Source organism: Bubalus kerabau, chromosome 16 (genome assembly GCF_029407905.1).
Source record: "Bubalus kerabau isolate K-KA32 ecotype Philippines breed swamp buffalo chromosome 16, PCC_UOA_SB_1v2, whole genome shotgun sequence".
Taxonomy (NCBI): domain Eukaryota; kingdom Metazoa; phylum Chordata; class Mammalia; order Artiodactyla; family Bovidae; genus Bubalus; species Bubalus kerabau.
Window position 1 is genome coordinate 16092837 of NC_073639.1, and position 22880 is coordinate 16115716.

Below are 22880 nucleotides of genomic sequence, written 5' to 3' on the forward strand. Positions count from 1 at the left end.
GTCCTGGAAGCCCATCTCCCCACAGCTTTCCTCTGTGGACAATGAAAAGCTGATTTACAGTTTACTGGGTGGCACATTTCACTATGATTTCTAGGTGGTTTGAATAACCAGAACCTACAGTTGTATGTAGTTTCTATCAATTATTGGAAGATAATCTTTTGATCTTATGTTTTAAATTAGCATATAACCCAAAGAAATGTTTTACCTGTTTTTTATCTTAAAAAAAAAAATCATTTAAAGCCTGTTTTTTTCTTTGTTGCTCAGGAAAGGAAAAAGACCGTGCATCTAGATATAAAAAGGATCATTTCCTCCACAAACTATACATCTTCCGTGCCCATAACCCATCTTTAGTTTGATAAATGCAGCTGAATCAGTACAGCTTTTTAACAACCATAGTCTTAACTTTGATAAAAATGATAGTCATTTTCCGTTGAGCCTGTCAGCTGTTATACATTTCAGCCACTGATTTTGAGTAAGTTATCAGTGCAGTTTGCATGTATCCCTGCAAGATTAGGGGCAGCAGGAATGAAAGAAGGCTGGACTGTAGTTTTAGGGAAAGACGGGAATCTAGAAAGCGCGGGGAATGGAAGCCGGGGACTCTCTCTGGTCTCCTGTGTGCATGCCTTGTCTTTGTGACGGGAAGGGGGCAGTGTCTATGAGCATGTCTGTGTGTGGGTACAAGAGTTAGATCCGGGGACTTCCCTGGTGGTCCAGTGGTTAAGAATCAGTGCTTCCAATGAAGTGGGTGTGGGTTCAATCCTTGGTTGGGGAGCTGAGATCCTACATGCCTGGTGGTCAACAAACCAAAACATAAATCAGAAGCAATATTGTAACAAATTCAATGAAAACTTTAAAAATGGTCCATATCAAAAAAAGTAACAAAAGATGGGGACCCACTGGTAAGCAGGCCTCCTCCTCTTTCTGTCCCTTGGGGCTGGGCTTGGGTGGTGGGGGGGCCGGGGAGGGACCAGAACTGGGCAGGAAGGGAACCCATTGCCCTCTGTCGGTCTGCAGTGCCTTCTTCCTGATTTCCTCATGGAAGAGGTTGAGCATTCCTTCCCCTACAGTCTGAACTGTAAATATCTATTCTTCTTTTTCTCTGAATGTGGCACTCATGAGAGCAAAGACCAGTCATCAGGGGTGAATTATTTAATACAATAATGTTTTAATAGCTGAGAGGAGACACAAATAGTCACAGTGCCTGTGGCTAATGGATTTCCCTGGTAGGAGATAAAAGGCTGATTACACAGCAGAGCAAGTGAGGGCCTGGTGCGTTAATGACAATTTACAGGTCAGCTCACTTACAGGAGTGATTTAAACGCACCATCTGTTTTCTAACTGTAGGTTGATAACTATGATTTTACAGACAGCCGGCGTCTCTTCATCAAGAACTTATTTGTCTTTCTGAGTCTGGTTAGTCGGGCCCCATAAAATTTCACTGACTGGTCCATCCAGATTCCTTCCAAATCAGTTTCTAAGTTTAATGGATTGACAGCAGCCAATCTTGCTTCATTCGACTCAGCCTTCCTCTGCCAGGTTAGAAAATTAAATGCTAATGCCCTAAAGTAGCCCTTGTATGTACCTGATTAGCTTCTTCCTTCTCTCTCTTTTTTTTAAAAAAAAAATACTTATTTATTTATTTGGCTGCACTGGGTCTTTGTTTAAGCACACAGGATATTTGATCTTCATTGTGGCACATAGGCTCTTAGCTGTGGCCTGTGGGATCTAGTTTCCTGAGCAGGGATTGAACCTGGGCCCCCTACACTGGGAGCTCAGAGTCTTAGGTGCTGGACTACCGGGGAAGTCCCTGGATTAACTTCTTTCTGATATATATGAGATCAGATCAGATCAGTCGCTCAGTCGTGTCCGACTCTTTGCGACCCCATGAATCACAGCACGCCAGGCCTCCCTGTCCATCACCAACTCCCGGAGTTCACTCAGACTCACGTCCATCGAGTCAGTGATGCCATCCAGCCATCTCATCCTCTGTCATCCCCTTCTCCTCCTCCTGCCCCCAATCCCTCCCAGCATCAGAGTCTTTTCCAATGAGTCCACTCTTTGCATGAGGTGGCCAAAGTACTGGAGTTTCAGCTTTAGCATCATTCCTTCCAAAGAAATCTCCTTCCAAAGGCTGATCTCCTTCAGAATGGACTGGTTGGATCTCCTTGCAGTCCAAGGGACTGATACATATACCTCAGTACTAATCATGTACCATCCTTGAGAGAGTTAATAAAAAGTCACTCAAATAATTTTCTGAGTCCTCTGGTTCAAATCCAGAAACCTAGTTGAGAAAGGCTGCACCGGCATCCACTGCTTATCAAGATTCCTGCCACCCCCCTTTATCTTTTTTCCCTCCCTCTTCTTGCTTCTGCCTATGTCCCTCTCCATGAAGCCCCCTAACACACACCCACACACACACACACACACACACACACACTCACTCACACCCTTCTTTCTCTCACATGGACAAGGGGAGCCCAACTTTGGTCTCCATTCTTGTCCCCTCCCACCTCACTGCTCTGTTCTTTGGTCATTCAGTTCAGTTCAGTCGCGCAGTCGTGTCCGACTCTTTGTGACCCCGTGGACTGCAGCACACCAGGCCTCCCTGTCCGTCACCAACTCCTGGAGTTCACTCAAACTCATGTCCATTGAGTCAGTGATGCCATCCAACCATCTCATCCTCTGTCGTCCCCTTCTCCTCCCGCCTCAATCTTTTAGCATCAGGGTCTTTTCAAACGAGACAGGTCTTCGCATCAGGTGGCCAAAGTATTGTGCTGTAGAAGCTAAGGATTAAGTGTGAGGCTGTGGAGCCAGCCTTCTCAGTTGAGATCGCTGCTCTGCCACTTTGGAGATATGGTGACCAAGCTGTTGGACTGTCCTGCCCCAGTTTCCTCTTGTGAAAATGGGGGTACTAATGAGACCCACCTCAAGGGGTTGCTGTATTAAGTCATTCAACACTAAGCTTCAGAGCCATGCACAGTCAATGTGGCATCCCAGGTGGCTCAGTGGTTAAAAAAAAAAAAAAAAAAATCTGCCTGCCAATGCAGGAGATGCAAGTTCCATCCCTGGGTCAGGAGACCCCATGGAGGAGGGCATGGCAACCCACTCCAGTGTTCTTGCTGGGAGAATCCCACAGACAGAGGAGCCCTGGCAGGCTATGGTCTATACCCACTCCAGTATTCTTGCCTGGAGAATCCCACGGACAGAAGAGGCTGGCAAGCTACAACTGTGGGATCTCAGAGAGCCTGGCACGACTGAGTGCACAGCACGCAGTATGTGCTGTACTAACTTGTGGTGGTTCTCACCTGTGAACCCCAGCTCCGCAGCAGCACCGGGGGGGCTGGTTAGAAAAGTTCTCACCACCCTCCTTTCATCCTTCCCCCAGGTCTGCTGAATTGGAAACTCTGAACTGGTAGGTGAGGCTAAGGAATCTGGTGTGTTAACATTTGAAAACCACCACCCTAAATGTAAGAAGTAGTCACACTGCTGGGCACCTAGAATATAAACATGAAAAAGACCCCATCTCTGACCTTCAGGAACACATGGTCTACTGGGAGAGGAGATGTGTAAACAAGACCAACCAAGGATTCTGAGCAATACACTGGCAACACAGAGCCCCCGAAGAACGAGGAGCCACATCTGCATTTGGGGAGGAGGGTTTGCAAATAACTTCCAAAGAAGTCATGCTTGAAATAATTTTTAGAAAAAAGACTAGAACTTCTCCAGTTGTAAGTGAGGGGAAGATATCCTATAGAAAGGAGTGTGTGTGGATCCACATACAGACCTCAGCTTTGAAAGAGCAGCTCCTGGAGAGAGGACGGGTTTGGTCTTTTGTTCACTGTTGGAGCCCCTGGACCTAGAACATGCCTCTGGTTCACAGGAAGCACCAGTAACTATTTGAAGGATTGAACACGAAGGTCTTAAATTCCTACATATTTCATTTTCACTGAAATGTTTCTTTGCAGCATGATGTTAAAACAAATAAAGCTAATTGTGAGTTCCCTGTTTTAAAAGAACTATAGTCCTCAAAGAAATTAGCCAATGCCCGGGTTGTTTATTTCACACGCAGTATTTTAAAGCACACGTTGGCAATGTGAGACGTAGGAACTTTAAGCCTGCCAGGTGGCTCAGCAAAGCCGAGAACACTTGCTTGGCCCCAGCTTATCCCGAGCCCTTATTCAAACGTGCAAATTATTGATGCTTCTTATAAACACATTGGTCTCTGAAATAGAAACCACATGAGGTTTCCTCATTAAAATGTGAAGACCAGCTAGCCCAGACAACGTATTTCCTTCTGCTTTAGTTAAAATCGACTCTGCATGTAAAATGATTGGGTCTTGTAGTTTCCTGGTGTTGCTCTCAAATGCAGGTGCCCACTCTTTCTTCTGGCTGCCAGGGCGTACTTCATAGCCCCAGAGCTTCCCCACGGGGACCGCTGCACCTTCACACTGACCACAGCGACAGGTCTGGTGGCCGATTCAAAAGAAAGGACTTATGCCAAGGTAGACCCCAGGACTGAGGTTTCCTTCCTGTCAGAGCCACTTCTAAAGGGAGCCACCCTGCGGGATTTCCTGCCCAGCATCCCCACCGAACTTCGTCTGGTTTCATATACCCTGTTAATTACATCCCTGGCTAGCTTGCTCTAGCCTCTGATCTGACAAGGCCCCAGAGGAGGGCTGCTCTAACCTATGTTCCTAACCAAGTGGATCAGAGATCAAGGGTGTTTTTGAGGACAAAGGGACCTTGGGGATCGTGGACAACCTCCCACCCTCCCCCTCACCCCAAAGCCTTTCCCACTGTCTTCCGGAAACTAGAGGCTTCCAAACACTGAACATTCAGGTGGTCTATCACGTGATAGAGCTAGAGAATAACACACACAATATTCTTCAACACCTAAGGTGAAATGGGTTTTCCTCTACTTCCCTTTTAGATTGAATTGGGATTAAAAAGAACCACCCCCCAAATGGACTCAGTACATGAAATCAGCTTTTAACTTTTCTCTTCATTTGATCTTTTGCTGCTCTGCAGTAATGCTTTATGGTTAAACTAACAAGCCCTCCCAGTGTGGATCTGGCTGCTGTCACAGAGCAGATTTGGCTGGAGTCACTTGCATGTGTTTGAGAAGCACTGCCAATCTCACATCATAATGCAGGTATTAGAAGTGTTAATTACAAGTGACTTCTCAGTACTCTTGCCTGGAGAATCCCATGGACGGAGGAGCCTGGGGGGCTACAGTCCATGGGGTCGCAAAGAGTCAAACATGACTGAGCGACTTCACTTTCTCTCTGGACCTCAGTTTTCAATCTTTAAAAAGAGTGAACAGGACTACAAGTCTCTTGCAGGGATCCTGTCAATTTTAGGTCTTCTCTCCACAGCAGCATTGAGGAGCTAAGGACAGGGTGGAGGAGAATCGAGGACAGACCGCCATGATCATTGCTGTGTATGTGCACGCCTGCATGAGCTGATCCTCTCTTCCCTTGGTTCTTGTCATGAATAGATGCCCTGAGTTACTAGATGCACACTAGGATTCATTGTATCACTAATGATAAGAAGTGAAAAAAATAATAATACCGACTGATTTTGTAATGCTGCAGGATAATGAGTTTTTAGATGTACTTTAGTTTTGTGCGTGTGGAGGATGTGATTTTGAATAAGGGTTTGTCCCTTTTTAGTACCCCGTGTGTACAGACTACTTCATCTGTTCGTTCTGCATGGGTTTTTGCTTCTGCAAACATATTCACTGTGCCAGTTCCTGGGATAAGCACTGGGCTGACAGAGGGAATACAACTTCATATGATTATTCATGAAAACATTTTAAAAATACATTACATAACTTAATAAAGTTGCACTAGAAAGAGGAACAGAGAGATCACCCATGAGATTCCAGGCAAGAACGGAGACTTTTTACTTGCAGGTTATCACCCTCTACCCCACTGCCTATCTTCAAAGATTGTGAACCCTCTGGATAAAGCATTGATTGAGCTGAACGTCTTTGAACTTAAAAACTTTGTTCTTTAAAATTTATTTTTCTATTTATCCAGTGCCTCAATTTCTTTGTAAAATATATTTTTCCTTATTTTAATCCTTGCCCTCGCAGCATCCTTAGGGTTAATATTTGTGGAGAGAATATATATTTGTTACGTACCTTGCACTTCAAGGACATAGTTGCTTTAAAATAGGGTGGAGTCAGTAGCTTTTAATACTTTGGCTTTGCCTAAAAAGAAACATCTAACAGCTGTGTAACATTTGGGGCTTCCCAGGTGGCCCTAGTGTTAAGGAATCCACCTGCAACGCAGGAGCCAAAGGAGACATGAGTTCAATAACATTTAACACACCACAAATCCTTTGTGATCTTCACCAGTTTCACTTTATCTGGTTGCTTTTTTTTTTAGTTTATATTGGTTCTGGAGGAAAAGGCTGGAGGCTACACTTTTTGTAAGTTAAGCTGACAGCCAGTGGTGAATGTTGGAGGCAGTATTAAGTGAATGCAGGCCGCCGGGGGACAAAGCATATATTCTTGGTCTCTAGAGTGCATATAGACTGGGGCCAAGGATAGGGGGGCAGAGGCATAAAATGCACCAACCAGGGTGTAGAAAAGACCTTGGTAGGCTGGTTCACGCAGAAATCAGTGAAAACACTGGTCCCAGGTAACTTCATTCTGAGCTATTGACTTCACTTAGCTAAACATTTGTTCTGTTATTTAACATTCTCTTTCCTCCGTCATCACTGCCTCCACATCTGTCACAAAAACTGTTTTCCAAAAGATATTTCCGAGGTTAGCTAAACTTAGATAAATATGAAAATTGAGGTTTGGTCTGCAGAGGAAGGTGAAAGAAAATTCCAAGGGCCCGGGAGATGTTGCAGAAGGGACTCATGAAAGAGATGAACATCCATGAAACAGCTACTATTTGTCAGAAAGCAGGTTTGAAAAAATATGAGAAAGTTAGCAGGTGGACTTCCCTGTCAGTCCAGTGGTTAAGACCCTGCTCTTCTAATGCAGGGTGCATGTTCAATCCCTGATCGGGGAGCTAAGCTCCCAAATGCCTTGGGGCCAAAAAACCAAGATGTAAAACAGAAGCAGTATTGGAACAGGTTCAATAAAGACTTTTTTTAAAAAAAGAAAGTTAATAGGAAGGCAGCAATTCTTGGCAGTAGAGGTTAATGCGAGCGTGTGCCTGTGTTCACAGAGAAACGCTGCCTTGTGGTCTGGCAGTAACATGTTTATGAAGCTGAGACTTCAGTCATTAGCAAAGCAAGAACCAGAAAACGAGGATGGAGTCAAAACAAGAATTATGAACAATGATCAGGCACACCAATTTAGGAGCAGTACATTGAAATTTTAAGTTGAAAAATAAGTTGTTTCAGGATTTCCCATTTCCAAGGTTTTGTGTAAGAATAAATGTTTAAGGATATGAGATTCATTGCCTTTGTTTTGGAGGATCAGGGGAGTTACAAACTATTTCATTTACATAAATAAAAATGTTATCTTGATAATAAAATAATGAGACATACTTATTTGGCTTAGGTATCTGCAGATGGGTAAAATAGAAATCACATAAACTTTGATTCAGTTCAGTTTCGTTTCAGTTTAGTTCAGTCACTCAGTCGTGTCCAACTCTTTGCGACCCCATGAATCGCAGCACGCCAGGCCTCCCTGTCCATCACCAACTCCCGGAGTTCACCCAGACTCACGTCCATCAAGTCAGCGATGCCATCCAGCCATCTCATCCTCTGTCATCCCCTTCTCCTCCTGCCCCCAATCCCTCCCAGCATCAGAGTCTTTTCCAATGAGTCAACTCTTCGCATCAGGTGGCCAAAGTACTGGAGTTTCAGCTTTAGCATCATTCCTTCCAAAGAAATCCCAGGGCTGATCTCCTTCAGAATGGACTGGCTGGATCTCCTTGCAGTCCAAGGGACTCTCAAGAGTCTTCTCCAACACCACAGTTCAAAAGCATCAATTCTTCGGCTCTCAGCCTTCTTCACAGTCCAACTCTCACATCCATATATGACCACTGGAAAAACCATAGCCTTGACTAGACGAACCTTTGTTGGCAAAGTAATGTCTCTGCTTTTGAATATGCTATCTAGGTTGGTCATAACTTTCCTTCCAAGGAGTACAGATGAAATATCATGCCATGTGAATATAGACAGTGTAGACACAGAATGACTTTACAATCAGTAATGTATTTAATAACAGGGCTTCCCAGGTGGCGCTGGTGGTAAAGAATCTACCTGCCAAAGCAGGAGATGTAAGAGTTCAATCCTTGGGTGGGAAAGATGCCCTGGAGGAGGGCATGGCAACCCACTCCAGTATTCTTGCCTGGGGAATCCCATGGACAGAGGAGACTGGCAGGTTACAGTCCATAGGGTTGCAAAGAGTCAGACACGTAATAAACCATATAAGTTAATTGTGAAACAGTAGTTATTTTTCTTCAATCTTAGTCTCACAGTACAAAATTATTATTAAGCTACTCAGTTTATCTTGTGCTAAATTTCAAAAATAAAAGTAACTTCACTTGCTTTTTGTCTATAGCTATCAAGTTTTTGGTGCGTGTGAGAGAACTCATTTATTACACTAATGAACAGCATTCTTGATAACTGACTGAAAGTAATTCTAGCTCCTCTTATATTCTTGTTTTGCAGCTTGGCTCATCGTCTTCTGTGCCTTTTACGTCTATTTTTTCTCAGCTTTTTATGACTGTTGTGGTTCCCCTCATTCTTGGACAGGTAAGGTCTCCAGTTCTCTCCGCTCTTTTTCTTTATAGATCAAATTGTGAATTCTTATGTAGTGTCAGGACAGTTGAGAGAAAAGCTAGTCAGGGGAAGAGATGGTTAAATAAAAATCTAAGACTGTGAAACACAAGTTTCCTCAATCACGATAGTCCTATCTTTTTTATTTTTTTTAATGAACATCAGTCTGCTTTGCAGATAACAGTATATAGGGACACCTGCATACAGTCTTGATTTTTTAATTTATCATCCCTTATTGTAGCTATGTTGCTAGCTTGAAAACATCTAGTAAATCATTACCTTGATTTCCAATAAGGTGTCAGCATTTAGGACCATTTGCGGAACAGGCACCTGCATTTGACCACCTTTTTAGCCTTCTCTGATAGCAGTGATCATGCTTGTGATGCTGTAATTGATAAAACAAACATTTAATTCTATTAGCTCTTTAAATTCGATCTTAGAAAATGTAGTTTCCTTTATTATTCTAACTGAATTAGACTCATAGAAGAACTTCCTAACTTCTTATAACAGGTTGATAATGAGTATATAATTCAGTTATGAGCATACAAATTTAAAAACAAGGTTGTTGTTTTAATCCTAGGTAGCCATGGTAACAGCATACAGAATTTAATGTACTGCTAAAGCTAGTGAGTCTTAGCAAAATAGTACATTAGAATGGTGAAGAGCCCAGACCTTGGGTTAAGAGCAACTAGACTCTGGTTCTTAGTCCTGCCTTTTATTTGCTGTGTGACCTTGGGCAAGTCATTTACTCTCCTTAGCTCCAGGTTCATAATTTATTAAATTATATAATAACGGTACCTATCTTAAAGGGTTATTGTGAAGGTCACACGAAATACGATGCATCTTAAGTTTTTTTCCCTCATACAGCCTGATACAGGTAAGTGTTCTATAGTTTCATCATCATTTTCAAATTCCCTGTGGATATGAAACAGGAAGTAATTCTTTGAGGCATTAGCTGTTTAAAAACGGTGCATGTATAGACATGTAGTCTTGACCTGCTGTCTTAGGTTCTCCGGGAAATCAAGTCTGAGACCAAGGTTTCCATGCAGGAAGTTGAATGGGGGGAACCCTTGGGATCAACAGCAGGGAGCCCGAGACAAGTGCAATGAGGGAGGGGTTGTCTGTGGTGCTGCCCCAGTGGGATCTCAGGCCGGACCCACCCCTCAGAGAGGTCCTCCCCGAGACATGAGTGCCCGGTTTTTCTCCTCTTGCAAAGAGCAGTCGTCACATGCTGCCTCCCACTCCCACCTGCCGCCTCGCCCGGGAGAGGTCTACCCTGGCCTGAGTCTGCTATCTTAGCAGCAGCTGGTTCTGTCAGACCACTCTCTGCGCTGGGAATCTCTTCCTATCTCCAGCCAGTGTCTTCACTGTCTCCAGGGTAGTCCTAAAAACAAGCCATGTTCTGTTATTCCTCTCCCCAGAAACTGCCCGTGCGGCTCCCTGTCACCTGCTCCTCGCGTGGCCCACGAAGCCCTCCTCTCTGACCCCAGCCCACTTGTCAGTGTCCTTCACATCCGCCTCCACCATCTGCTTCACAGCTTCTCTTCTGCCCCGCGGTGTGCCCCTTCTCTGCTCCATGCCTTTACCTCCTTGTTTCCTTCCTTTCTGCCAGAAAACTCCTGCTCACCCCTAAAGACTCAGGACAGAGGTGTCCTCTGAAGCGCTCTGACACCCCGGCCCTAGGTTAAATTCCGGTTCTCCCATCGTACTTGACTCATCATATGTATTAGGAGCAACAATAAGGTAGCACCCGTGAGCTTCCCAGAAGCAGAGGCTCTAGCATAAGTGTATTTAGTAGCACCCTCAGCTGGTGAAGAATCCGCCCGCAGTGCAGGAGGGCTGGGCTCGATCCCTGGGTTGGGAAAATCCGCTGGAGAAAGGAAAGGCTACCCACTCCAGTATTCTGGCCTGGAGAATTCCGTGGACTGTGGGCTTGCAAAGAGTTGGACACAACTGAGTGACTTTCACTTTCACTTCCTTTCAGGAATCGGATGTTCACTGTATTAAAACCTTGGCTGAAGAAAACTTTGAATTTATCCTCTCAGTAGCCCCTCCAGCCATTTTCCCAAGATCTCTGGCTTCACTCAGTCCTGTCCAACTCTCTGGGACTCTTTTGCATTCCATGGGCTGTGGCCCACTAGGCTCCTCTGACAATGGCATTTCCCAAGCATCACCGACTCAATGGACATGCGTTTGAGCAAATCCAGGAGATAGTGAAGGACAGGGAAGCCTGGCGTGCTGCAGTCCATGGGGTCACAAAGAGTCGGACATGACTGAGCAACTGAACAACAGCCAGCTTTGCTAGAGAGAAATATATCATTGGTTCCCATCTTGTTTTAAATTCATGACCCCACATTTAAAATGTCATTCAGCACTTCCCAGACATCCTGCTCTGCTTCCTTATGAGATCATTTTACCCTATCCTCTATTTTCAAATCCCTTTTACTTCCCCTGACACTCTCCCACTTGCCATTACCCTTGGGTCTCACTGACTTTGCTTCCGTTTCTGAAACCTGTCAGCCTCTGTCCTGCCTGTCCCTCTGTTTGGGACACCTTCCTACCTGTCACCTCCTCAGAAAGGCCCTTCCTCCACAGGCTAACCCATTCAGTCCCTAGCGTATTATCCAGTTTGAACCTCTGTTTGGTATGGATCATTATCTGCTTCTTGTTTATTTGTCATTTTTGCTTTTTATTTATTTCCTCAAACGTGAGCTCCATGAGACCAGGGACCTTGCCTGCTGTTTAATCTCTCTGTTCATTTGCTCACTGACCAACCTAACCTTTGAGATATGGTCTTTGAGGGCCTCATCAGAAGTGCTCAGTGTCCTACTTCAGAGGAACTAGGTTCCTGGCAATGCAGCCTCATTTCTCAATTATAACCAGAGTTGCCATATATTAAAGTAAACATTTCCATAGATTTTTATATGCATTTTAAATGAGATTTTATTATTACCTGTTAAATAAATGTTGGGAACTAGAAAGAGAAGAAAAAGACCAGGAAGGGTGAGTTGAAAATATTTTCCTTAATTTTTTAATGATGATTAAACTTTTATCATTCCGTTTCTTATTTACATTTCTTAGAGTGGACTCTATTTGCTTTTTGAGTGTATGTGTTTGCTCCAGACAGTACTTCTTTTGGACTGAAATCATCATTGAATGACTGACACATCAGTCACAGGCAGTCTGACATGTGACACGCCGATGCACAGTCTGACACGCTGACGCGTGTGGTCTAGTTTGGTCTTTGCCACTGCCTGGCTATACACATGCTTTCTAGGTCTCACTTACCTCGTTTATAGAGCTAAGAGTTTAATATCTTCCAGCTCGGAGATGCCGTGTGTGAGATAAGATTAGTCTTTCCATAGATAGTTGGGAGATTGCTTGCTTCCATCAGTTCTAGAAAGAAATTAAGTGTGTGTTATTGTAATGTTTCTTCTTTTCTGATAAAGCCTTCAATGTATCTAACTGCCTATGACAAATGCTTATTTTATGCATTAGATTTGAGAGATTTATGAATCAATGTTAATGAAATAGAATTTCCACTACCTTTGAAAAATATTATTTTAAAACAGCACACTAAACCCCACGTCGATAAGTTAATAGTAAAAAAGCATATTATTTATCACTAATGCATTTTCTAGTCCCTCGTTCATGCTTTGTTTCTCAGTTTGAGATTGACTTTTCATGTTAAATAATCTCCAGCTGAAGCTGCAGTTAATGTCATTAATGCTAGTAAAATTTTGCACTTATAAAATTATATTCGGTTTTCATCGCTTCACTTGAATCGCTCTGGGAGAAGAGTGTCTTTTATTGATACATCATGCAATGGGATATATAGCTGAAGAGTGTTGTGATAGAAACATCAGCAAACTGGGTCTTGGGAATAAGAATAGTTCTTATTTACCACGTACATTCCCCGGTTCTAAAGCATTTTATATTTATTTAATCACTTAGTCCTCGCTACAATTACTAGTCTATGCATTTTAGAGATGCGGCACAGGGAAGTTAAGGAATTTGCCCAAGATCACAAAGTAAGAAGCTCCAAAGTCTATACCTTGAACCCCTATGCTATTGTTCACTCAAGACAGAGAGGTGAGAGTTCTAATAATCCATGTGACTGGCTTTTGAGCATTTGATGCAAGCCGTTTGGGCTCTCAGGTTCCTTTGTTTTCAGCTATAACCCGAGCAGGATAGAATCTGCGTAACCTTGTTCCTGAGAATGGAAGTAAATGTTAGTAGAGGGAAAGAATTTCAGAGAGTGAAGTCGATGATGGGTGCTTCTTTTAAATAGATGGGTGCTTCTATTTAAAATAAATAATCCATTTATTATTACTGTTTCCACTTTTGTTTAAAAAAAGTGTAATATTAGTTTGAATCTACTCAATATTTAATAAACGTTACATAATTGGTTTGATGTCGCATCCCTGACTGTACATTTCAAAAGAACATTAATGAAGAAACAAATCACTTTCTGAAAATATGTATATTCAGTGGAATAGAGGATTAAAAATCGAAGATTAAAAAAAAAAAGGCAGACTCAGGATATAGAGAACAAATAAGAGGTTACAGTGGGGAGGGGGACGGAGCAGTACAGAGATTGAGGAATGGGAGGCACAAACTGTGGGGTGTAAGACGGGCTCAAGGACGTACTGTACAACATGGGGAATAGAGTCAATATTCTGTAGTAACTGTAAGTGGAAAGCAGCCTAAACCACTACAGTATTGTAAAGTAATTAGCCTCCAATTAAAATAAATAAATTAATTTTTTTAATTGTATGAACTCTTAAAAAAATCTTTAAATAAAAGACACACAAAAAAACTTCTAAAAAATTGAAGAAACAATCTAAAACTACCTGGGAAAAAAATGAATTTTAAATTCAAACTTAATCTGAAAAATCAGCCATCATCCATTCCCACTCAAAAATCAATTTATAAGTGTAAAGATAGAATAGAAAGAAAAACACAACACAATGCCCTGGAAAAAAAATGAAGAAAACAAAATGATGGCTATTATACTTCTCACTTACCTCTGCATATCAACCTTCTTCACCCAAGACTGTTATTTTTCCAGGGGCTCACCTTGGAGATCATGCAGTAATTGGCATGCAGTTCAGCTTATTAGAAATACGAGGATTCAAAACTTTAAGTTTCATTTTAACCTTTCCTGGTGCTTAATTTAAAGCAAAGAAAATCAAAATGCAGAGGGTAAGACAATAAAAGCAAAAGGCTTCTGATGGAAGATTTTTTCCCCCTTCTATCTCCATAGAAAAGCAAGCAAGTTAGTGAGGATTTATCATTTAATTTTGAGCAAATGCATCTCTGTGAGCTATGAGGGAAAATGAATTAGTATAGATTCCGAAGAAAGTTACAACAAGCCACCTCACCAGAATGCGTTTTTCCACTTCATTTTGACTTTTTTCCCCCCAAAAGAGAATTCTGAGTGGTTTATATCAGGTTGCATTCATCTATCTCTAGCAAAGCCTTGTTTCCTATAAGGTTATTAAACACTGGTGTAAGGCAAACAGCTTTGGAGAATTTTAAAATGACATGAATTCTTGACAGGTGGAGAATGTTTGTGTCAAAAGTGTAAGAGAAGTTGGGTTTCCTGGAGTTTATATCCGAAGCCCGTATTTGAGGCCTATCAACACGACTTCACCCAGTAGTTTGTGAAATATTTTAACACTTTTCTAGCTACACAGTGCAAAAGAAGGTGTTTTGTGATTTTAATTTTAGAAGGAGATGAAAACGCCCTATGGAGGCTGGCAAGGTAGAGAAACACAGACAAATATCATTGTAACACTAAAAACAGTAAAGAACAATCTATTTTCAACTAGGGTTATCATTTCATTTATGAGTTTGTACAGTTTCCAACCTTCTAGTGGTTTTCTATTTTGAGATTCAGTATCCAACATGAAGAGCTGAGAGGAAAAGCATGTTAGCGAGGAGGATGCAGAATTTGGCGTCCCTGTTTCTTGCCATATTAGAAGAATCCTAATATACTATGAGACTCTGAGTACTTTGTAATGAAGAAAGAGGTACTAATTAGGTTGACTAAAGTCAGATTAAAACTTATAAAGTTGATTGACAATTACAGGTTTGTCTTGGTTTTTAAATTGGTGAGTTACACCTCATTCATATTTATTTGTTTATTTTGTCAGAGGTGGTGGGGGAAGACGCTTTTACTTTTGGAATTGGGATCCTACATTCTATAATCTGTTGCAGAGAGAGGACTTCTGTGTTTTTAACCATTATATATTAAAACAAAAGTGGAGACTATCAATTTCAATAACTCCATGTAATTTCCATGTTTTATTTCCTAAAGATGTTGAGTTGCATTGATTAGAGCAATTATCAGCATTAATGCTACTAGGAACAGTAAGTTATGGAATGACCTTTTAAATGAAACGTCTGTGACCTTCCATTAAGCAGCTACCCCCATGGTGCCTGGAGAAGGAAATGGCAATCCACTCCAGTATTCTTGCCCAGGAAATCCCATGGACAGGGGAGGCTGGTGGATTATCGTCCATGGGGTCTCAAAGAGTCAGACACAACTGCGCACACATGCCCCATGGCGATATATGTGAACATGGGGCCATCTGAGTCCCGCAGTTCAGTTCAGTTCAGTTGCTCAGTTGTGTCTCTTTGTGACCCCATGGACTGCACCACGCCAGGCTTCCCTGTCCATCACCAACTCCCAGAGCTTGCTCAAACTCGTGTCCATTGAGTCAGTGATGCCATCCAACCATCTCATCCTCTGTCGTCCCCTTCTCCTCCTGCCCTGAATCTTTCCCAGCATCAGGGTCTTTTCCAATGAGTCAGTTCTTTGCATCAGGTGACCACAGTATTGGAATTTCAGCTTCAGCATCAGTCCTTCAAGTGAATATTCAGGACTGATTTCCTTTAGGATGGACTGGTTTGATCTCCTTGCAGTCCAAGGGACTCTCAGGAGTCTTCTCCAATACCACAGTTCAAAAGCATCAATTCTTCAGTGCTCAGCTTTCTTTATAGTCCAACTCTCACATCCATACATAACTACTGGAAAAACCATAGCTTTGACTAGATGGACCTTCGTTGGCAAAGTAATGTCTCTGCTTTTTAATGTGCTGTCGAAGTTGATCATAGCTTTTCTGAGTCCCTCAGGCACCAAAATGTGTGTTCTGATACATCAGTCTGTAATGCTGTATAATAGAACTATTTCTCTATACCTCACTATAGTTTCATTGTAAAGAAAGAAATGAACACTAGATAAATTACTATGGTGATTTATGGTTTGCAATTGCTTTTATGAAACAAAACACAATTTTTTAATAAATGCAGCTATAACTTTAATTCCAAGTTGTACTTTTTAAAAATATTTAACACTATTGTGGCTCAGATGGTAAAGAATCCACCTGCAATGTGGGAGAGCTGGGTTCGATCCCTGGGTTGGGAAGATCCCCTGGAGAAGGGAAAGGCTACCCACTCCAGTATTCTGGCCTGGAGAATTCCATGGACTGTATAGTCCATGGGTTTGCAAAGAGTCGGACACAACTGAGCGACTTTCACAAACACAGACATTTCTATATAAAGCCCTCTTTCTCCTCTGGTCCCACCCACCCTTCAAGGTGCTGCCCCTGCTTCTCTTACCAACCGGTCAGCTTTCTGCCAGAACACCGTCTTCAACACGTCTTTCACCTACTGAGTCCTTGAGGTGGGAGGAAATTGATCCAATAGCCGTCCGTCTGCAGGTTCTCTGGAGAGTCGTTTATTTGTTCTTGAGGATCTGTGAAGGCATGCCTCATTGCAAATTAAGCCTTTTTAGTGACAGAGTGGAAGATGACAGAACCCCATCAGCCTTGTCAGAAGTTCCCTGACCTCATTATTGCTAATGGATCATGGTAATTCAGCCTGTTGTGAAATCTCATGTTCAATTATGCAGGATAATGAGTGACTCAGAACTTAATGTGTCTCAACTCTAGTCCTCATTATCGGGTTTGTTCAGCTTCTTTCAAAAGCCAAAGGTTTTAAATAGAGTGGCTCACTTTTAGATCCAAACTTAAAGTTATCACCAGTGTTCAGGCTGTCCTGAGTTGAAATATCTGATTTGATTTTAAAATATGAGGGGATTGCCATATAACTTCACTCACCCTTTTGTAGGAAAGTTAGGACAGGTTTATTCATTTTTAAGTGTTAATTCTAGAATTCTAAAAGCATGCAAATGGCATTTGTCTTTGGATTCACAAAAACTCTAGATATTCAGCATCTGAATTATTTAAACTCCCACAACACATGCACTTTTGCTTTTCAAGCATGAGTTATAATTTAATTAAAAACTTCTGGTGCATTGCTGGCATTTTAAATATTAATATGTTCCATGGATCACTTTCGATTATCTACCGTCTTGAAATTCTTGAAGATGTCAGATTTTTAAGATTCCCAAAGTTACACTTGGCGTTGTCTGTTGAGGCAAAGGGGACTGTGATAATTACACACATCCATTAGGATCAGCAGAGGAGATAAACTTTGGGGAGGCTTAATGGGCATGTCTCACTGACAGCCAGCAAAGAGCATTTGGCATGATTAAGGATGGATTTGAATGCAGTTGAAAATATACTGTCATTATGGACACTAGCGGAAGCTGCACTACAAATGTGAAATTCCCCAGAAGAAGAATGGGGTGGCAGGGAAGCTTTGAAATCCACTGTGGCCCTCATCCAAATTATTCTCTTTCCTTTCCGTCTTTCGCTGTCAGAATCACTTTGCGATGCCCAACCCGACTCCCTCTGAAAAGAGGCGACCTGTTGGTGTCTGTGTTGCAGATTGTCCGGAGATACATCAGGGACTGGCTGGAGAGAAAGCAGCCTCCTTTTGGCGCTGTAAGCAGCAGCGTGCTCCTCATGATCATCTACACAACCTTCTGCGACACGTTCTCGAACCCAAGTATCGACCTGGATAAATTCAGTCTCCTCCTCGTACTGTTCATAAGTAAGTTGGAGGGTGGCCTTCTCGTACTGTTCATAAGTAAGTCGGAGGGCTGTCCTGCCTCTCCCCTCAGCCTCCCCACTAGCAAAGCATAACTATTTGTGGTCCCTAAATTCATCGCCAATGTTCATTTGATTAGAAAAGAATATTTCGTTTCATATTATATGTAGTGACCGTGTATATCTGTTCTTTAAAAAGACATCAGCATCCACTTATGACTTAATCTCCTTTGTTTATTTATGTCTCATTCATAATAGTTGATGAAAGAAGCCGAGACAGCTATCAAATTCAAATGTTAAAGTGACCCCTTTCTTGCCCATTTAAAAAATGTTAACTTGAAGTTTATTTTACCCTTTATTGTGAATTAAAACTGGGATTTATAATATATGGTACTGTTGTTTTCTGAGAATAGTAATTGGCTGCATTGGTTAAAATGTGACTATTTAGGTCACTTTTTTCTATTATTAATAAAATAAACCCAAAGTAATATCATTTCATTTTAAGAAGCAGCAGACTATACAATGCAAATAACTGCTAGGCTCAAAAACTAAGCTTTTGTTCCATACCCTGTAATACCAAAGACAACTTTTGGTAATTGTAATATCAAAGAATCTTTTGTTATTAAAATCAACATGAGTTATTCCAAAATATATGTTACATGCTACTGTATTTATGCTCTTTGCTAATATTCATTGGATAAACCAGCTTTTCCTAAACTGAACAAATAAAGTAACCAAATTTTAAATCAAAGAAGGTCTTAGATCTACCCTGAGTAGCAAATATCATAGCTTATCTCTGGGAGTATCTTTCATAAGAACAGATCAAGTCCTACTAGTTTAAATGATTCTGTCAGTTTAGCAATGTGTGTTTGTTTGGCTTATTCATTTGTTTTTGTACTTGAGTTCCCATAACTTTCAGATAAAACCAAGCATACCAATAAGTAGGCTGCAGATACTGGTTTTGCAGTGCTAATTTAGATTTATAATCTTTTTTTTTTTTTTTTCAGTATGTTCTATTCAACTGAGCTTTATGCTTTTAACCTTCATCTATTCCACAAGGTAAGTGATTAGATTTGTTTGTGTGTGTGTGTGCGCACGCACATGCACTCAGTCATGTATGACTCTTTGCAACCCTATGGACTATAGCCTGCCAGAGTCCTCAGTTCATGGAAATTCCCAGGCAAGAATACTAGAGTGGGTTGCCATTTCCTCCTCTAGTGGATCTTCCCCACCCAAGGATCAAACCCGATTCTCTTGCGTCTCCTGCATTGACAGGTGGATTCTTTACCCCACTAGCGCCACTTCCTAAGAATCATGCTCTGTACTTGACTTCCTCGCCCCTACACCCTTTCCTAGTCTTTTCTGTCTCCTGGCTGTTCCATCTTGCTCTCGCCACCATCAAGTTGTAGGCATTACCAAACAACCTGTTCTTGGCCCTCGTTTCACCACTCCCACTGTGTGCTTAGGCAGCCTTCTCTGCTTCACTGGCTCCAGCTCTCAGCTTCCTGCTGATGAGCACTGGACCTTCCACTGCAGTGTTTTCCCGGAGCTCCTGCTCTGCTTCCCACTTCACTTTTGGATATCTTCACCTGACTGTCTTAACAAGACCTCAGACTCAACACCTTCAAAATGGAATTAATCTTTTGCCCTAATACTTTGTCTCTCTCTCTTTTTTTTTAATGAGAATGGTACTAGTATATATTGAGTTCTTTATATGTACCAGTTTTTCCAAGCTCTTTAAATGTATTAGCATATTTCAGTCTTACAACAACCATATAACTAAATGAAATCATTCCTTCCACTTTACAGATGAGGGTAAACCTACTTGTCTAAAAATCACACAACTCTTACATGGTAGAGCTGGGATTTGAACCCAGGGAGTTGATTTACTGGAGCATGTATTCTTTTCTCTTTTTTTGGAGTATAACTGCTTTACAATACAACTAAGTGAATCAGCTCTAAGTGTGTGTGTGTGTGTGTATATATATATATATATATATATATCCCCTCCCTCTTGGACTTCACCCTCGCCCCATCCCACCCTGCTAGGTCATCACAGAGCACGGAGCTGAGCTCCCTGTGCTATACAGCAGCTTCCCACTAGCTAGCTATTTTATGCGTGAAAGTGAAACTGAAAGTCGTGTCCAACTCTGCCACCCCATGGACTGTAGCCTGCCAGACTCCTCTATCTATTGAATTCTCCAGGCAAGAATAACTGGAGTGCGTAGCCATTCCCTTCTCCAGGGCATCTTCCCAACCCAGGAATCGAACCCAGGTCTCCCGCATTGCAGGCAGATTCTTTCCTAGCTGAGCCACCAGGGTAAATTTTACATATGGTGGCATATATATGCCAGTGCCAACTCTCCCAGTTCGTCCCACCCTCCCACTCCCACCCTGTGCCCACGTGTCCGTTCTCTGTCTGCATCTCTATTCCCAAAACTAGGCTCTTCTCTACCATTTTTCTAGATTCCATATATATGTATTGATATATGATATTTGTTTTTCTCTTTCTGACTTACTTCACTCTGTATGAATGAAGCTATCATCCACAGAGTTGCTCAGACTGGAATCCTTCACATAATTCTTGTTTAAATGTCTTGATCCTGCCTTGGTCATATTTCTTGTGCTTCGAAAGCTGGTTCCCCAATTCAGGCTCTCATTGCCTTTCTCCCTAGACCATTGCCATGGATGACTTTCTGGTATCCTTCATTTGCAGACTGGATTTTTCTTGTGCATTTCATACTGTTTCCAGTGGCTCGGAGTTCTGATAATAGCTGTCTTGTTCAGAGATCTTCAGTGGTTATGCAGTGCCTGCAGAATGGGGTTCGTTTGAGGGGCTGAGTGAACCGCTACTGGAGTTCACACTGTCTAAGCTGTAGGTAGACGTAACATCTTTGCTGCTCCCTAGAGGAATCTCAAACATTCTCATTTCTGTCCCTTGCTTAGGCTGGTCCCATGTGAAACTTGATCCTGTGTCCTACTTCATCTTTCTTATTCTTAAAGGCTCACCTCCAGTGAAACGTCTTCCACCAGTATTATACGTTCAACAGATATGAGAAAGTTACCATGGTGAATACTACACGTAATGATTTTGATCCTGTAGGACTTTACAGACTAGATACATATGTACTGATAGCGGAGTGTTCTGTTAGTGCTGCAAAAACACAACCCATAGACAATTCAAAGAAGAAGGCACTTTCAAAGAGAGTGGGAGAACAAGACTCCATGGAAGAGATGGGATTTGACATGAGTCATAGAGAATAGCTAACTATTTAGCAAATGCGGCGCAAAGAGGGGATTTTGGGGAGAAGAAATAGTAATGCACATGCAGACATACACAGACACTCACACGACCTGGTGGAACAATAGGAGTAAAAGAAAATGGAAAGTAATACTGGTAACTGGGAAGGTAAGCTTGGGCCAGATTGCCAGGCCCTGGAATGCCAGTTCCTGGCAGTGAGTTGCCACAAGCGGAGGAGCCCGGCTTGTTTACGAAGCCTGGAGTGGTGTCAGAGCGTGGATGGTTCAGGCCTCGAATTAGGCACTTGGCTCTTAGAGCACTTGGTGCGGCTGGAGGCCAGTTGTAAACACAGTCAATAAAAATGTATTGATTGGTGTAATTGGAAACATTTTTCCAAGCCTGTGCTTGTGATTTATGAAGTAAGAATAAAGCCCAGAGCCATTAAATTACAGAGAAAATGTGACTTAATTGGGTAAGTCTGAGAGTAGAAGCTATTTTAAAGTTCCTTTTGTAAATGGCTCATTACATCATCCTCAAAAAGATGTTTGCCTTTTGCTGGTTGTTTGCTTGCTGGTCTTTGTGGCAAAAGTAATCATCAGACTCACTCATCCATCCTGTGAGGGTAGGTGGAATACAGATACCCCGTCAGTGACTGAAAAATGCCTTGAAGGACCACAGAACAGCCACTATTGGGATTATTGCTGAGGTTGGGGGGCGGGGAGGGGGGGCATAACCCAACCAGTCAAAGTAGAAGTCAGGATATTCCTCATGAAGGAGGCCGGACTTCATAAAGCCTTGTGGTTTTGAGGCCCTTCTGTTCTGCCTTCACTGAAGTTCTGTTGTGTTTTGAACTTGCTTGGCCCGCTGCCAGACATGCGTGTTCTTCGGTAAACAACAGAATGTGGGGTAGCTGTAACTCTGCTCCTCGGTACTGGCTGCATAGCCCCGAAAGACGCCATTAAAATTTGGACATGTTTCGATTAGACAAAATTCATGATCTTCGCGTTCTGTTTTCACGTTGGAAGACCCCATAGCACCTGAGGATTTTATTGGAGAAATGAAAAATACCAGCATTTATTGAACCCTACTGTGTGTCGGGCACCATGCTACAGTTTCTGCATATGCTGCTTCGTGTAAATCTGGCACCAAAAGGCCAGGATGCTGGCGTTTGGTCGCTATTTTGCAGATGATGACCCCCGCTTAGAGTAGTTCAGGAATGGCCTGAAATCAGATTTTAGTAGTTTAGCGACTTACCCCACATCAGATGGCAGATGCTACACTTGGCATTGCGTGTCATCTCCATTTGACATTTCCAAAAGTATTTATCCTTGCTGCTACCACCACACTAAGCTACTTCAGTTACTTTTAAAATTCCTAATACTTGTTTTGATTGGGGAATTTGTAGTGGGTATGTGACTGGATTCTTCAAGTTCACACACACACACAAATTAGTCAACAATACCAAGAGTTAGAACAAGAACCCATTGGTTTATACGTCACTGAGTTCTTTTCTTTTCCTACTTTTTGTTCCTTCCTTCTTAAAATTAATAAAATTGGCCTATAGCAGGTTTTTTCTTTTCTTTAACTTACCAGTCCAATAAAACTAAATCAGAGACAGAAATCTCAGCAGAGAAATCAGTCTTTTTTTGTACAGTATGCCACTGACCTCTGATGGTGGAAGTTTAGCATAAACTAGGAGAGACCCAGCCAAGAAAATGCAGCTTCCCTTCAACACTCTGCTTACCTGGTTAATATTTCTTAGATTTACAAACTTGACCTATTACCTCTGTAGTGTGTGACATGGGAGCCTCTTCTATTAATACTCTGAGTATTTAAAGGACATTTGAGAGTACATTCTGTATCCTCAATTATCGGTTCACAGAATAGCATCAGGGTTAAAAATTCCAACTCTGGAGTCAGATGGACTT

At 42.1% G+C, this 22880-nt stretch overlaps 1 protein-coding gene across 26 annotated transcripts in view; it reads left to right on the top strand.

Annotated features, from left to right (window-relative positions):
• SLC10A7 (solute carrier family 10 member 7) overlaps positions 1–22880 on the top strand; it is a 312501-nt gene that overhangs the window by 248760 nt on the left and 40861 nt on the right. For 12 of the 26 annotated variants that reach the window (XR_008703526.1, XR_008703527.1, XR_008703525.1 and 9 more), the window contains 3 exons: positions 8644–8727; positions 17550–17715; positions 18719–18770. Coding sequence is in view for 16 of the 26 variants with exons in the window: in XM_055550400.1 (XP_055406375.1) it covers positions 8644–8727; positions 17550–17715; positions 18719–18770 (302 nt within the window). In the remaining 10 variants the exon portion in view is untranslated. Of the gene's footprint in view, positions 1–3385; positions 3419–8643; positions 8728–17549; positions 17716–18718; positions 18771–22880 lie in introns of those variants that run through there. The other 14 variants (XR_008703528.1, XR_008703524.1, XM_055550397.1 and 11 more) reach the window with 8 other exon arrangements.